The 17,908-nt window shown below is 40.2% G+C and overlaps 1 protein-coding gene across 2 annotated transcripts in view; it reads left to right on the top strand.

Moving 5' to 3' along the window:
* DLC1 (DLC1 Rho GTPase activating protein) overlaps positions 1–17,908 on the top strand; it is a 235,961-nt gene that overhangs the window by 125,979 nt on the left and 92,074 nt on the right. Inside the window, exon 1 of one of the 2 annotated variants that reach the window (XM_075149159.1) lies at positions 10,687–10,991. The exons of the other annotated variant lie outside the window; for it this stretch is intronic. Coding sequence (XP_075005260.1) covers positions 10,877–10,991 — 115 coding nt within the window. The 5' untranslated portion in view covers positions 10,687–10,876. Of the gene's footprint in view, positions 1–10,686; positions 10,992–17,908 lie in introns of those variants that run through there. 2 annotated transcript variants of the gene reach the window in all.

Genomic DNA, 17,908 nt, shown 5'->3' with positions numbered 1-17,908 from the left:
CAGCCCTACAAACACAACATAAGTTTTGCATTTTCACCTTTCTCTTGAGTCTGTGAAGTGCAAAGTTTGCTGAACATATAATAATGAAATGTCCTCATAAAATAAATTATGGGAACTTGCCAGCCAATATCTAGTCTCAGGACCTAAAAGTTAGGCTAAGTATTGCTGTATTCTATCAGCCTCCTGGTCCCAAAACCAACTAGTCCAAGCTCACGGTTCTTCCCCAGCCAGCCCTCAATACCAGTGTAGTAACCTGACCCTAAGCGAAGATTTTCCACGCACTGTGGTGATGCTTCTGGGGGCAAATGTGCCATGTCTAAAATCGGACACCAGCAGGAACAGCAAAGTGCATGCAGAAGCAATTTTGGCTGATTAGCTATGAAGTAAATAAAGTAAAGATATGAAGAAATCCAATTCCTAGAATAGCAAACCAGAGCATCTCATTAAAACCTCATTTAATAGTGTTGCTAACTTCATGGAGTAAATATGAAACATCAACATCTAATAATAACTTCAGCTGGAGTTTTAGATTTCCTTTGTAAGTGTTTAAGTTATGCTGTGTACATTCATTATTCACAAAGGCTTCATTATGGATAAGAAACGTATCTTTCAGTTGATATGATGACTGCGTTAATCTTCAGGATAATTATGTTTGACACTCTCCATAAAGCTTTAACTTGCATCTGTGATACATTAGGCTTACAAAAGGTGAAGTGAAATGTTAGATTCTTTATCCCTGAAAGATTAGGCATTAGAATTTGTAATCAGCGGTTACTCCAAGACTTCAGTTGAAATAATGAACCCCAGAAGAAAGACATCCTACAAAATAGCATGCAACACTTAATGGAGTATCACAGATTTTTCTTTTTTATTAAAAAAAAAAAATTATATAATTGTAGCCAATATCCTGAAGTTCAGTGCTAAGAAGACAATTGTCTAAAATTATGTTTATTCCATCCCCACATTTATTCCATTCCATCAGAGCAGGACATAAGGAAAGTTCTCGCTAGCTATGTAATAGCTGAATTTTGGTTGCCAAATGGAGGCATGCAATTAAAACTACACGGGATGACAGATACACTTGCTCTCTCCTCCCCTTGCATCTCTCCCCGTTTCTGCCTCTGCTTCACAAAGCTGTGTATACAAATCTCCCTCCCGACCCCAGCACAACTTTCTCATTCCTTATTACATTTGATGAGGGACCAACCATCTTCCACCCTTTTGTGAGATGAAGCAGTGGGGTCAGTAAAAGCCCAGGTGAGATGGGTTCTCTTGTTCATGCAGCCTGCTGCAAGGCTGGCAGCAGCCCAGAGCTGTGTTTGCAAACACTTCCCAGGCTGCACATACCCCAGGTGAGAAAGTATCTTCTGGGCTGTTGGCCACTAACATCCAACGCTGTTGAACTGCTGCAAAACAAAGTTTCTCAGAGGCTTGTCAATGGCTACAACAAATGGACTTTCCGAAAGATGAAAAAAGGAATATGTCTACAAAAGAGCAAATTCCCGTACCAAATCATAACCAAGTATTTAAAGAAAACTTGCTAGAATTTTCAACATCAGGAAAATAACATATCCTTTCATTCATTTTCCTCAAAGAGATGGACTTAAAATGAACACAGAAACAAAGCACTTCAAAGAAGTTATGTCACAGACCACTCCAGGACAAACAGTTAAAGTATGGCAGATGCCAGAAACTGAAAGCAGGAGTCTGAGGAAGTTAGGCGGTGTTAAAAATAAATCCCCAATCTAACTATGCAAATAAACATTTGCACAAAAATGGAGCAAGGAGAAGTTACTATTCACAAACTGTCCAGCAGTGCTTTTAGTGAAACCTTGAAATCTACTGAGGGTCTGTTCCAATACCTATCCAAAAGTTTAGATTCAGTTTGGATCCTACTTCCTATGTCATTGCTTCCTATGAAAATTCCAATTTTTCTCCTGTTTTCTCTGCCACTGACGCCACAAACCAGCAATTCAGGGAGGGTTACATCCTGCTTGTCTTCACCATGACAAACCAACCTTCTGTAGAGATTGTGTTTCACAGTGCCGCAATGGCAGCAGCAGGGATGAGAAGGGAGGAGGACAGCTCAACCACTTTACATCACTTAATAAAACACATATTACACAGGGCAGTACTAATGAAGACAACTTGCATGAGCCCCCTAAACCTCACTAAATCTTCTCAGGAATGAGCTTTTTCCATCTTACCCTGCAAGCACTGGGACTTTTTTTTTGGTTTAAAATTTCTTGCTGCTCTTTGATCTCTCCGTTCTGAATGATCTCAGTCTGTACTCTGAATTATCTTCCCGCTCAACCTCTGACTTAGGTGATTCCAGCTCGCAAAACGCTCCCCACACTCCCATTCTGCTCACAGCTATGTACATAGACACCAGCCAGCCACCGCTAGATTATTTTAAACTCATGTTTTACAAGAAAATTCGTTTTATTCACAATCAATGTTCATGTTGGTCATTGCAGAAAAGCTCAAAGACTTTGTTGCTTTAACATCTTATTTATATTGTGCCATTTTGTGTGAGGGATGTCTAAAGAGGAAGACCATTAACCCAAGGAACTCACCATCTTAGTATGACAAGGTAGACGTGAACAGGGGAAAGGGAAAGAGAGCGGGAGAGAGAAAAAACAGAAGACAAGGAAGGAAAATTGCTAATTATGAAAGAAGATTATAGAGACAGAGTTTGTATAGGGAGTAACAACAGGGGGTTGGTTGTTTGGGAATTGTTGGGCTGTTTGGGTTCTTTTTTTTTGATGGGATCTGCAATTTTCTATTACTGCAATTTCGCTTAGAGACACATTTGCATTTCCACTGGAAAGAAAGAAGATACCGTAGAGCACGTATCTTATTCTATGAAATTTTATTCATCCCGCCCTAATCCCACTGATGGGACCGCTCAAGCTGTAATGTATTATTCAGCTGACAAAAAGATATCTCAGTATGGGCCATTTGCATGTCAGGTCACCGTGAAGGAAGAAGAAACAATGTTGTTTAATACTATTTTGCTGTGGTAAAGCATAACAGATGGCTAATACTGAAAACTAATCCCAGTTCACAGCCTATTGCCATCAACTATTCTGTATGAAAGAGATATAACTGAGAACATTCTACAGCTCACGTTAGGTATTTGGAAGTATTTGGACATCCCTATAGATTAATACTTCCATAAACTTCTCTAGGCAGGTTCCTCACATATGGCTAAACAGAATGAAGCTTTAACACTTCCTTTCTCATTTGAATTTTAAACTATGGCATCAGTGTTCACTAAATGTCCCGTTTTTTCTCATTAACATGCAGTATTTCAGAAAACAGTTGGCAGCAAGGGCAAGACTGGATTTTCTGATAATGTAAGGATAGTTTATAACCAGTTACATTAAAAAACAGGTTAATATGGAACAATATACAACTGAAACTGTAAGTATATCTTCTTTCATGTTATTCAGTTACTTATTATTATTTTGTATTTGTGGCTGTGATTAGAAATGTTTTCTGCTTTCCTGTGTGGTTTATTTATTATTTTTGGAGCACACAGTGATAGTGAGACAGCAGTCCAGAAACAGCCAGATAAGCTTACACTTTGAAGTGCACAGAACTCCAATTAAGCTATGGGGCTATTTGCAAAGCAGGGCCATAATCACCCCATGAAGTTTACTAAATATTGTTAGTGTTTATTTGGGATCATGTTTAATTTGAAACTCATAAATGTATAATAGAAGACTAGTCTACTCGATTTACATAAAACCCATCAGCATGTATTTATCACCCAAAAAAAGTCAATTAAAAGTCAATTAGATATTTTGACAAGATCTTCTTAGTGTTTCACCAAAAGAAGTCTTCATTGTTTAGACATTGAAAAGTCCATGAAAGAAACAACAGTTGTTGTGGTCTGCATCATGGACTGCTGCTAGGGAAGGTGGATTTTTTGCATTTTCTTTCCGACTACATAAACATGCTTGTTGTTCAAAAATACAGGTCTAGGCCACCACATGAGGGTATAAAGCCTGCACAGCTTACAAAAGCAGTGTGCGCAGAAGCAATGGCTGCCACCTGGAGAGAGCAGGATTGTCCTTGAGGCTTCCCCACACCTCTGCTACCACAGGGAAGCAGATAGTGCAGGGACAGCAGGCAATGCACTCTTCCCATCCATGGAGGAAGCTCAGGAAACTTTCTCTGTCTGTTACATGGTTTCCTATCTCTACTCCAGACTGCATCCATTTAGCTCCTAGGCTGTTCAACTGTTAACTACAGGGTGTTGACATGTGTCACAGGGCACTTTTTTGAGAGCAAAATATGGTGGGACACACAGTAACATAGGGTTGAGTTGTGCACTCCCATCGTCAGCACCTTCGCAGCAACCACCATCCAAACTTCTGTTATCATCTTACGTGCAGCTGCTGCTGAGATCAGGAGCAATGTTCCCACTGGCACAATGCAGCAATGCTTCCACTGGCACAAAATGCTCGCAAGCCCTTGCCCACCCCAGCAAGGAGGAGTCAAGGGAGCAAAACGGAGGAGAACAGCCAGCCATAGGAACCAGATGTCAGATGATGGAGAAGGATGTAGTAGTTGCAACGGGGATGGGGAGGAAACTGTACAAAGCATGATGGAGCAGTTTTTAGAAGGTAGAAGAGAAAAACAGCAGCAAGGAATAACTTGTAAAGGAGTTTGGGAAGGAGAAAAAGAAATGGAGAGGCTGAAGAGGAGAGGGCATCATGCACAAATCAGCAGACAAATCCAGTCTAAGGGCTGGGAAGACTCCCAACCTGTTCTACACTTCCTCCCTTCAATGACTAATCTTCTTTTTTACTTCCTTTTATCTGTACTTCACAGCGACACTTGACACAAGAAAGAATCCTAATATTCTCCCTCAGTACCATGTAAGTAGGAGGCTGAAACATGGGAAGAGAGAATAGTCTTCCTCACTATAACCCCTCCCTGCCTGCCTTCCAAGTCTGGAGGTCTGGGCTTCCATAACATGCTGATTTTCACTCCTAGTGCAAGAAATGAGAAACATAATGTCCTTCTGAAATTTTTATTCTCAATTTGGAACAAAAAAGCAAAACTTGTAATGCAAGGATTTTTTCATTAAAGTGTCTCTTTGGAAATACCACGGTGTTACATACCCATCCCCCTTCCTCCCATGACGGGAGGGAGGAAAGGATGATGACAGAGAGGGCTGCCACCGTAAGGTCAAGTTCTTCCACCTGCAGCCTGCTCCCAGGGCTGCTCCCCAAAGAGGTATGGGGAAAGCTGAGCACTGGAAAGTAGTCCATGGAACAGACAAATTGCCCAGACACCTATGTGCTAAATGAAAGTTCTGAATATTTTTACCTTATCTGATTGACAAACAGAGATTTTTTTAAAAAACCAAATCAAATTGAATAAAGATGTGGCTGTGTCATATTGAGAATTTTCTGAGATTTGTCAAGTTTCTATCGAAACTTTTCAGTTTCAGCAAAGTACATTTTATTTGCATGTCTTTCAGTAGGAATTTCTCTAAATCTTTACAGTCTGCTCTGATTGGTGGCTGCTTCTTGTCTGAAGATCTGATATGTATCAGATCTCTCAGATACTGCAGATGTTGCAGTACCAGATTTTCTTTTGGAAAGCAACACATGTCAAAGTCAAAATTCAAAGGGCTCCTTTCCCAGTCTGGTCTCCTAGATAGCATTTGGAGACATCTGCTGAGAGATGAAACAATGACACACGCTATGTGCCCAGCAGGCGTTTTTTATTAGACCTAAAATTTTGATTCTGAATCACTCCTATGTTTTGTGATACTTTTGGAGAGTTATGGCATTACCTTTCTGTTTCTGTAACAAGGGGAAAGATTGTTGCATGCATCAGATCAGGCAAGCTGCATAGAGCACCCAGTGAAGATGGTCTGAATTTGCCATACCATTTGTCGCAGCCCATACGGAAATCACAGCAACGCTCAAACTGGCAGCATGTTTAAAAAATGATGTGTCTCTGACTGGCTATGCATATTTTGGATGCATACATCCTTCCAGACTCAAGGGGCCAGAATCACATAGATGAACCAGAGATAAACATGAGAATTTGCACATTCGTAAACACTCAGAAGGGAAGTTGATGCACTTTGAGCAAACCTGAAGAGAGTGAGGCTTGCATAACTGTTTACTTCCTAGGAGCTGGATGTTGCCAGAACTAAAAATGAGATCACCATTCCTGTCCATCCTAGTACCTGACGGATTCTGTCTGCTCTTTGCCTTAAAGAGGAAAAAGGATCTTTAATGTTATCTTTGCAGACCAAAGTATGGACAGAAAACCACTAAAGGATAGAAAACAGATACGTTTGGTAAGCTTAGATCCTTCAGCTTGAAATGCTGAGGAGTGGTAAGGTTATAATGAATTGGCCTCTGCCTTCTGCCCTCGGCTGGTTTAAGAATGATGTGTTTAAGAGCAATGAGCGGCACTTTACAAGTAAGGAGATCCAGCCTCGAGCGGAAGACTGGAGAGGCACAGCTTTGCTTATATTAACGAGACATTTCTAAAAATATTTCTGAAAAGAGAAGTGGGAGAAGCCAGTGGCTGCAGTCCGGAGGCAGGCTAGGCCTGGGTAACAGGAAAGACGCCGACCTGGGAGCAGCGGTGGCGGGGCCCATCTTGGCTGGCGAGAGCGCAGGGAGGGCAGGGCTCAGCTCGGCTCCAAGCCGGCTGGGCGGGCAGGTAGGGATCTGGCCCCTATAGATATTTGCCTCTGGAATTCCACACAGACTCTTCCCTGGGCATGCATGTTGCTCCGCACGTGTGCACGGCCGCTTGTTTCCTGAGGGTGTACTGTCACCTTTCTCCCCGAACGCTGGCTGCTGCATTCCTCTCTTGTCAGCAACAGACCCCTCTCCTTCAGATTCCTGTCACATTATTTTTAGTCCAGCACACATCTTTGTTGACCTATCCAGTTTACCTCTTGACCATAAGTATTTCTTTGGGCTTTTTTAATCTTAGCCATTGAACAGGAAATACTGAATAAAATAAAATCATTCTGGAAGATAGCTGGAATGTTGACTGTACTGTTACTATGATCACCATGAGTACTATTCAAATACAAAACCTGTGCCTGCTAGTGGTCTTCCTTAAGTTTCCAGACACAGAGAAGCCAAGAGATAGAGCTGCATCATAAATTTTACCTAGATGCTGGTTGGGGGGTTAGGACTTTGCTTATTTTTGCATGCATTTTGCTGTAGTACCTGTATACAGCTAACTGAATTGTAGGAGGGTGTATAGGCCATTTCCCAACTAAAGGAAGATATTTGTTTTCAGGAGATTTTCCAGTACATTTTCAAATAGAGCAGCAAAACGTTTTGCCATTTTCTTTGAAAACATTTTCTTTGCCAGTTCGTAAATCTCACCTTTTTCCTTTCATGTCATTCCCAGTGCTCCAGTTTAACTGTTTGGTTTAATGGTTTTCCCCATAAATTAATCTAATACCTTCATGTTGACCAACATCAGAGATTCACCAGCTGAGGTCTGTACACGTGTACCTGGCACCAGTGGCATCCTCTCCCAGTTCAGACTGTGAGCATGAGTTTACCAGTGTAATGGAGAAAGCTTTTCCATACAAACAAACTGGAGGTAACTGCAGGTGTGTGATTCAGGCAGACGTCTCCCTCCAAACAGCTACACCTGCAAGGGGAGAGGGAATCTGTCTGAGCTGAAAGGGAAAATATCTCTACATGGGCAGGTATCATTTGGGCAGTAACATTTCTCCAGGCACAGAGCCGTGTCTGGGAACGCGAGAGGGGCTTGCCTGAGACGCAATGTAGGGCTCTCAACAGAAACATCAGATACGGCTGTGGCAGCTCGGCAGCTTTCCCCTGAATGCACAGGTGTTTCCCAGCACAGAACTAACAGCTGCTGCCAGTATTACAGCAAATTGGGTTTTATGGATGTCTTTTCAGCATCTTTTGGGTATTGAGACATACAGACCAAAACTGAGTGCATTGTTCTACAAGGGCTGTTATTTAAATAATGCAAGAATAGAGGCTGAAACACAGCTCTGCTCCGATGACTCCTTTTAATATGATTAAAAAATCATTTTATACTTTCATATTGCATGGCAAACTCTTAGCTCATTTTATGACCATAGTGAATGTCATCCATCTCAGATTTCTTTCTTTGATTGTATATATTTTCTTTTAACTGTCTTTCCCGCTAGATCTCTCGGTCTACACTATTCTAAAATTAATGTCCTTTTATTTCCTATCCATATTTCTAGCTTATCTATACCTAATTGTTTTTCTGTCCATGGTCCATTAAGAATTTTCTGACATTTGACTAAATTCTTTACACAATCTTACTTAGGTTATCCATTATATGTGTTGTAACATCAGGCAAGCATCCTCCTCTGATTTGTTACAGTTTATCTTTACTCCTCCTTTGCCCTTTGTTGGGTCATTCTGACATTTGCTAGCCCATTTCGTTGAACTGGTTGACTGTTTTAAATATTTTGAGCTGTGACATATCTACATGTGTAACAGAACCCACAATAACTCTCAAAGAATTAAACCCTGATCAGCAATATATATATTGCTCTTTTTAAATTTTAAAAAGTTGGTTTAGCTGCTAAAATGAATAATGGTGGGTGTGTTTTTATTTACATTTTAGCCTGGACTAGGTGTACGCTTTTGAAAAGCATCTCCCAACACTGCCCTTTGGTTCATATTTCCAAGCAGTCTTGGAGCATGTGAACTGAATGGCTTTCAGATGAAACTAAGCCAGAAGATGCACCCTGGTAGTGGACCAGTGATCTCCAACCCCTACTGAGGATTCATTCAGTTCATGAGACCCAGTTAGACCTAGTTCAAAGTAACCCCACCTCAAGATGTGTCAGAACCTTGGTACCATTTATTTTGTTTTATAAATCCGCTCTTTCTGGGCCACGTTGTTGGTAAGGTAGACATAGCCACTGATAGTTAAAAATCTGCTGAGACTGCCTTCTCCTTTGTTGCCTTCTGTTCTCCTCTGACAGTGGTAGTCAGCTGAGGTACGGAGGTATACGCATTCAGCTCCAGATTTAGATATTGCTTACTGCATCCTCATTTAAAAATGAACCAGTGCTCTTCTGAGCTGGTCACTAATAGAAACAACTGCAGATGTCACCTGAACAGGGTGTACGTGTTTTCTAAGTTTCTAAGTAGATAGATAGATTACACTCTGGTCATCATGTCAGCATTTGCCTATGTAGGAATTGTCACTACTCTACAAGGAAGTTTTGCCAGAATAATAATAATTTTTAAAAAAGCATTTCAAGAGTGTGTAATCATATTGAATTTCTCAAGAGAGTTGGCTGCTTCTTTCTCCATCTGGCCTCAAAAGGTACGAGGGATGTAATGAGGAAAGCATTTACACAGCAGCAAACTCTAGAGTTCCCTTGCTGCTGTTGGTTTTGTTCAAAGATGTACACAGGACATTAGTGCTCTATAAAGATAAAAGACAAAGACCTAGATGGGAAGAAATTCTGATCTGCATTAAAGAGATGGTGAGCCAATTCTTCCCTCTGTTACACTATTACAAATCCCATAAATTTATTTTCATTGTCGTAATGAGATCTTGATTTGTCTTAGAGGAAATGAGGACTAGAGAAAATGAAGGGAACTGAGAAGGCACTGGAAAAAAGTTACAACAAATAAGAAAGTGTGAAATAAATTATCTGGTATAGAATGAAAACAATGTTTTGTTCTTAGGAAGGAATTCAAAGGGAGTGGAAATCCACAGGCTGAAACTTGCGATTCTGTAATTTGATCTGTGTGTGCCAACCTTGTGAGAAGTTAATCAATCAATTTTAATGATAACATAATACTTCTCAAGAAAATAATGGTATCTGACTTGAACGGCTGTAGTTGCTGTAAAAACGAAGGACTCCACCTTGAATTAACATGAAGTCAACTTTATTCAACAGTTCTTGCTTTCCCTGATAACAAAGGGGATTAGGTTTTTAGGCTGGGATCTCTCACCTTTCCACACATTACTACACATAATATTAGGAAGGGAAAGAGAGTCTCAGCTACCCCTTTATTCCTTCCTCCCTCCCTCAGGGAAGCCACAGGACACAGTAATCAATTAAAAGGATCAAAATAAGCAAGGTCAAATGGCTTCATTTACTGGGACTATTAATCTCAGTTACATGCGTGAACTTTTTACATATGGGACCCTATCTTTCCATTCAGCAAAGATGTGGAGGCCTAGTTCCCTCTCCTTTTTTCTTCTCTCCCCTTTTGCTCCCATTTTTGTATTTCCATCCCTTTATTACTGCATTGGCATGAAGTACTACATACAGGAAACTCAGAATCAGGCCCTATTCTGTGCCACAGATAGGCTGATATGCAAGAAAAATATGGTAGCAAAATAAAATACCTGAACTGCAAATACTTAAAATTACTTTATCTCTTTTCTATTTCTTACCTTTTTCATGTCAAAACATGAAAGATTACCTGAAATATCAGTTAAGCAGGGAAATATTATCCTAATAAATGAGCATGCAAGTATGTGCCCAGTAAGTTATTTGATTAAACAGGAAGCTAGAATCCTATAGATATCCACAAATAAAGCCCCAAATCTAAATGACTGTATCGTTAGCTCATTTGTAAACTGTTCCAGATGTAAGATTTTGGCAGCTTTCCAGTAGGCTGGCTGCAGTCTGAGCTTTCCTGCATCCGCAGTGAGAACTGCAATGCCTGACTCTTCAAGGAAAAGCTCCACAAGGCTGACGACAAATTATATAAAGTAACAACCTGCCAGCCTGGCGAAGAGAAATTCAGACAGATTCCTCGGGCAAAGAATGCCCTTTTTCCTGGGGCCAAGCTACAGCCGTTTGACTCTGGATGTGTGATCGATCTGCATTATGCATCACCCAGTGAAAGCCCCTCTAAGAAGATCATTTAGTGATCATATCAGGGACTCCACTGCTAGAGCCTTGGATGTTATCTGGAAAAACACGAGAGACAGACGACTGGCAGGTGAGAAGGACATTACATAAGCATATTTTAAGATTCATAAGGGACCTTAATCAATAATGGTAATTAGTGGTATCATTTGCATAATGTATCGATGTCGCCTCTAAGTATTTCTCCAGCTTTTTGTTTCTGTGTCATGTTACTTTGGTGCTGTGCCTACAGTGGGACTGTATGTGCTCCTCTAACTAGATGAGATAAGCTTCAGTTAAAAGAAAAGGCGCAGTGAATTTTGGTCTGATATTATGGTGCAAACTCCTCAGACTGAAGTGTGCTGAAGGATTTTATTTTGCTGTTAGGTCAGACCCTGTGCTTTACTGTTGTGATGTGCTTCAGTGAGTTGCGTTACAGAGTGTTTTGCAGCCAAGGAGTGTGCCAGTTGGAAAATCTGGGCTGTGCACTGAGCGATTACTGGTATTTCCCCTGGCAAGGATTTCACTGCTGTGAGCTCCAAGTGAGTGTCAGGTATGCCAGACCTAGGCTTCTGAGATATAAATTACCAACTAACTATATGGTTACAGTTCACATTTTTATTTTGACTTGCAAAGACTCAAAAGTCCAAGGCAAACCATAATAGAGGGCTGGAGGAGAAGATAATTTAACTGGCTTTGTTATCCTCTTCTGTTATTGTCTGTCTGTTAGATTGAATGTTTCTCATTCACCCTGCTGGGGTTGTTACTTTTATTATTGTGGCATTTAGAGGTTTCAGAAAAGGCAGCAAAAAAGCACAATGGGTGTGACACGCCAGAGGGATCACTTTGGTTTGTTTGTATACTGACAGTGGGGGCGGTTTATCCCGGGGGGAGGGAAGGAGGGAGGAGAAATGTGAATAATGATAAGATCAAGGATGAGATGACCAAGAGGCAGACCGTATGGCTCGCTAATGTAAACTGAACTTTTACATCATTCTCCTGCACTTATGTTTTGGAGAAACAAGAGCAGCTAAGTGCATAACAGACATTTGCGATGGCGCGCCGATTCCAAAACTGATTACATCAGGTAATTGGGCAGTGAGTGACCATGGCCTATAAAGAAACACAGGGGCAGAAACCTGCTTTAAATTAGAGCAACTCATAAAAACCTTATTCTGCCCAGTGTGTTAGTGGCTGGATAAATTCTGTGACTGTTCCCATAGATGACAAAGGACAGTGAGTTTCCTGGGCAGAGGACCTCAGCTTTACCCTGTTTTACAGTAGAGCCTCATGGTCACAAGAGACTGGGACATGACATTTACTTTAGTGCTCAGCAGTGAATCACAAACATGGCAGTGTTGTGAAAGTGCCAGACATGGCAGTGTTGTGAAAGTGCTGGACATTAACCTCTCTTCCACGGCAAAATGAACTGGGCAGATAGTCCATTTCATCTCTCAAAGGTGTGTTGAAAAATGACTTCTTTGGTATCTTAAAGACTGCAGGGCATGGAGCAGCAGTTACAACGTGGGTCCTGATGTGAAACTCCACCAGAAGGAGCACCGAGAGGAAAGAATTTCTGAGTAAAAAGGCACAGACATTACACAGATCTATAAAAGGGAAGCTGGTGGGGCCAAGTCAGCCTTTGTTTAATCTGCGTGTTGCCTGGTCAGCTGGACACTTGTTTACCCTGGCATTCGTTTTGATTCCACCTGCTAGAGATGTTTATGTGAATGCTTTGAAGTAAGCTTTTTAATTTATAGTTAAGTTCAGAATGGCATTTGCATCAACAGACTCCAAGTACCCCTGGCCTGTGTCCACGTAAGACAACTACTACTAACTGTCTTCTACAAAATTGTTCTCCTCTCATCAGTTCACATGGGAAAGCATATAATGGCATGTAATTTATACCTTCTGTATGTGACCTACATATGAAAATACGCAGGTTTTATCAGGATACGAAAAGGCCTTGATAAACATATATATTTAACCTTGCATATGATTGTCAAATATTTGGGGGATAGACAACTGCTAATTATATTTCTTGAGACTCTGTCACATTCCTAGAAAGGAGGAGTGAACGTGAACCCTTTAGCCTCTTTAGCTGCGCTGATAAGGGTCGGCATGTTTTTATTCTACTTGGCAGATGGTTATGAACCATCACAGTTTTTATCAATACACGGCTTAGATGTTAGAGGACCCTTAAAACCAGTGACAGTTCCATTTTCCAGACTGTGCTGGTGATGTAGGCTTGTCAGTCCACTAGCATACTTGGACTGCTGTCAGTCAGAAAGTCAGAAAATCATCAGGCTAAACCACCAATAAGCAGTGCAATATGGAGTAGAGATATCATGATGTATTCCTGAAAATACTTCATGAATAACAGAGATTCAGGAAGAGAAACAAAACAGCAACAATTTGTGTTGCTGTTCTGTTTGTTCTCTGGAGTATCAGCAGTTTAAACCGCTGACTGCCTAAAAATGGCAAAGAAGGGTCATGACACTGAAATAAGAAATCCACTTAGATTAGCAATTTCTGTTATCAGGACACACCTTTAAAAAAGCACACGATATTTGCAGAAGAAAGAAGAAAATGTGAAATATGCATTCTTTATGGCATATTCAAGAAAAAGTAATCCAAAAAATATTCTGCCCTTAAAAAAACTGCTAGCCTGCACACCAAAATAGCAAATAATGCAATATAGTCTGATATAACCATCGAACGGGCAGTACTATCTACCTCTTATAAATATCGTGGGAAAATATTGTGGAAAATATCTTTTTTATTAGATCATGTAGTCTTAATCACGCAGAAGAAAGGTAGCATTAGTCGTGGACAAAAAGTATCAAAAGTATTCAAAATGCTATTAAAATTGCATGGAACTAAAAGATTGTAGTTAAAGATGCTTTGATTTTGAGTGGGCACAGTAAAGGGATGCAAATGAATCCACAGGTCTGTCCTCTCAGATCACCTGTGCGTGCCATCCCACCCTGGCCACGAGGGAGTACTGCAGAGCAGCACCCGCACATTGCTTTTGAACCCTCACACCAGGGCTGAGTTACTCCGAGTGCCATCTCATCACGTGGCAGAACAGCCTGCGGTTCAGCCAGCTGGGGCCAAGGACGCTTGTATACATACGGTAGGGTACTGTAGTAGAGTGCGTGCAAAACACCTGTCCTGAGGAGCAGGGAGTTGCAGCTCGGTGTAGTCACATCATGGTCAAACTACTTTTGATGGCAGCACAGCTCACGGTTTTCCACTCGGTGACTTTTCTCCTCTTTCTTAGTTTATGCAGACAAAGAAAAACTAGACACATGTTTATAGTCAAGTCTGGTGATCTTAAAATGTGGAAAATGAATCACTAAATAAATCACTAAACACAATGGAAGCATTTTCAATTGCTGGGACATCAAAAATGCCCAGTAGAGATGGGATACAATCTGGGGCAATGGAATGAACAGCAAAGAATAAGAGGACAGAATGAGACTCAAGCTGCCAGATTCCCTAAATGGGCAATACAAAAATTCTAACTTTTCCTGTTACTACTTTCACAAAAAATAGAACCTCTCCTTGGGAATTCCCACTTTATCCCCCTTACTGATGTCAGGCCACATCCTCAGCTGGGAAGGGAAATACGTTCTGGCTTCTTCAGTGGACGGACCTCCCAATAGAGACCAGGATTTTATGCACAAGAAGGGCAGCAGCAAAGAGTGAGCTTCCCCAGAGCATGCAAGCATCATTCGCAGCTCTGAAACGTACATATCCTCAAAACATTGTAGACAGATTTCTCCTAGTGCCTCCACTATTGGCTGAATTACCTGCATGACAGACTGTAGGTGACCCAATGTAGCATTTATCTGCACTGTACTAAACCCTGTTATGTCCACCATACGACATGACTAAAAGATCCTGGCTTTTTCATTTTCACCAGCATCTTTTAGAAAACATCGTCAGACATTGAGTACAACTGACTACTCATATGCCTCTTTTTTAATTTTTTTTTTTTTAATGATGAAAAAGCTAAATTGTCTTCTGAAATATCTGGTATTATAGACAAAAAAAAACAAAAGAATGTGTAGGTAGTCTAGGTTTGGTGAATTACTGCCAGTTTTGCTCTAGTGGCTTAGTCATTGAAAGCCCAGGGAAAATCATTACTTATTTGGTATTTTAAAAATAAACCTTCAACTCTTCTATTTGAATTTTATCATTTATTTACCTACTTAGCATTTATCATTTTCAATTATGTCAATTTTTTATTAATTAAAGTTCACTAAAACTTCACAATATTTAATTTACCCCAGGATTAAATTCATTTTGTACCTTTTGGCCCACTAAAAAGAAAGTAGGCTTTTGCCACCCTTGTTTTTCTTGGTTGTGTTTTCTGTTAATTGCCAAAGAGATGAAGAATGACTCATTTGCAAAGATCTGTAACAGACCACTTCTCATTATGCCTACTTTGCTACTGTTTGAATCATCTGGAAAGATCATACACATCCTTGTAAGTTATTGCTAAAGGTGTAGCCACAGAGGGAACTCTGGGACTGCAGAAAAAGTAATTCCATCGAACAATTCTTTTCCATTTAGATTCCTTTCAGAAGACTATCAGTCAACTTTTATCTAGTTTTCATGTTTTTAATAAAGGCTGGGTTAATTTTGAATCTACTTATGAAGAATTTCTTTGCAAGCCCCTTTGAGTAAACCTTTTATTTTTTTATGATGATTAGCTAGAATTATATCATTATTTAAGTTTTTCTTACTACTGGCGATATCAATCTTTGCATGACTTGTGTGGGATCACTGGGAGCATCTACAACACACTATCTGCTCTTGCTGATGGCTAATTCGTTCTCCATTATCAGCATCTCTATATTTCCATTGGGTTTATAATTGCTGTTTTCTCTTATACTTTCCCCTTAACTCTGATGCCTTAAAACATGCCTTTTTATGGATTGCAAAATCTGTGAGTATAGGACTTACTCATTCTTAAACAATTCCCAGCTATTGCTTGTACTTCCAGGCGTATATATAGCTATCTATAGGAAGTAAAGGAAGTAAAGAAAGGAATTTTCATCCTTGGGAAATTTTTACAGCCCCAGGTTAAGGTAAAGTGGTTTGCATTACATTTTACCTGTCCCTAAAATTTATACTCATGCAGAAGAGAAATTACTGCTTTAAGTGTTTGCTTTGTTCTCAGATTGAAGAAAGATTTACAGTGTGTTTAGGTGAAATAAGGTTTTAGAAAATGGATATGTTGCAGAACCTGAGACCACTTGATATATAGCTTCAGGTATATCACTGTTTGGCTATATCAGCATTTTTAGGAAGTTACTGAACCCCGATCTGGAGACAACCTCCTATAGGTTTGGTGCTTTACTCAGGCTATTATATAAATATTAAAAATAGCCACTTGCCATGAGGTAGAGAATGATCGGGTATTGATTTGATATGTACTTGTAAATAGACTGTAATTTACAGAAAAGAAGCAGGAAAACAGTAAACAATAGTTGTCTGATAACAAAAGAAGATATTTGTATAATTAAGCCCGTATAGCATATCCAGTGCAAAACATATCAATAATTTATTTTGGTTGAATGGTTAAATATCTTTATCATGTTAAAGCTTCCTCCCTTTGAGGGTGCTCAAGAGCTTTGTTGTTATCCATGTAATTACTAAGTAAGCTTATAGTGTAAGCAATTTTTGGAGAAAATATCAGTTTCATTCATGTGGTTTATAATTCTTCACATCTTTCAAATTCAGAGATCAAATGCAATCAGAAATAACACATTTCATACACAGCATATGCTTGTCTATTTTTTGAAAATATTGCCACCCTAGATTTCCAATAAGATACATAGAGTATTATATGCCTTTTCAAGCACTGGTGTTTTTATCGTGGAATGACTAGTATTCATTTAAGGCAAAGTCCTGCAGTCAAAATCTCCATTCAAAATGGCATTTGGAATGAAATGCATCACTAGCTTCTTATTCCATGTTCTATTTTTTAATTTCTCACTCTCCATATGAAAATGTAGAGAAGTGCCAGAAAGATCGTAGCTGCCTGTAGCATGATTCCAGTGTTGTTTATTTTCAGCTGCTGGAATGTCTGGTTTCCAACACCCTCGTGCTTCTAATTTGAAGTCTGATACCAACAGAGGTTGGAGCACTCACAGTGAAAAGAAAGTGCGCATACTCTGTCACCGTGGGTATCGGTAATGGATATTTTCATACGGCAGAGCTAAATTACACTGTTGGGGGACTGGACAATTGGAAAGTTTTATTTATGACTTTCACATTTTCCTCCATTAGTGAAATTTAAAACATTTATTTCATGGAGCTCCACCGTCATTCTGTAATCAGGCCACAACAATGGCACTATTTTGTCCAAGTTTACAATAAGAGGTACACAGTATGCTAAGCATATTATAAAAGTGGTTGCTACAAAATCCTCATGCATTCAAGTTACAACAGCTGGAGGGGATTATGGAAATACACCCTTTTTTCAGCATTCTGGTTTTCCACAGTCATCGTAGCCAATTCTAGGACTGCAGCAAACAGCCAGAAACCCCCTGTCCGGTCCTGTGACTGGGATTTTAGGGGTGTGTGTAAGAGGAATTCAGTCCCAGGACACTTCAGCAATTAGGAATTTTTAGAACTTTGCTGCTTTCTTGGGGACTCCAGACTGATTCTTTATAAGCATGGGCTAAGGAGGGAGGGAACACACCCAGAGCAGCCCACAAAACACGTCTGACAGGAACTGAGCAGTCGTGTCGCTCCGCAAATGGAGAATGAGCGCCTGAACGTGAAGAGCATCACCGTTCCATCAGGCAGCTTGGACATGAGGGGAAGGAAAAAGACAATACACCTGGCAACCACCTGTTAGGAAACGAGCCTCATCATTTATACTTTTCAGCATGCAAGGCTTGTATGTGGTACACGTTGTCAGACGGGGATTAAAAATGAGTGAGAAAGATGAAAATTATGGTCTGCTCTCTCCAGGCCCAGTTTCATAATTCA

The sequence above is a fragment of the Calonectris borealis genome, chromosome 4 (genome assembly GCF_964195595.1).
Source record: "Calonectris borealis chromosome 4, bCalBor7.hap1.2, whole genome shotgun sequence".
Classification (NCBI taxonomy): Eukaryota; Metazoa; Chordata; class Aves; order Procellariiformes; family Procellariidae; genus Calonectris; species Calonectris borealis.
The sequence above is the reverse complement of the archived record's forward strand: the minus strand, read 5'-3'. Positions and strand labels throughout refer to the sequence as shown.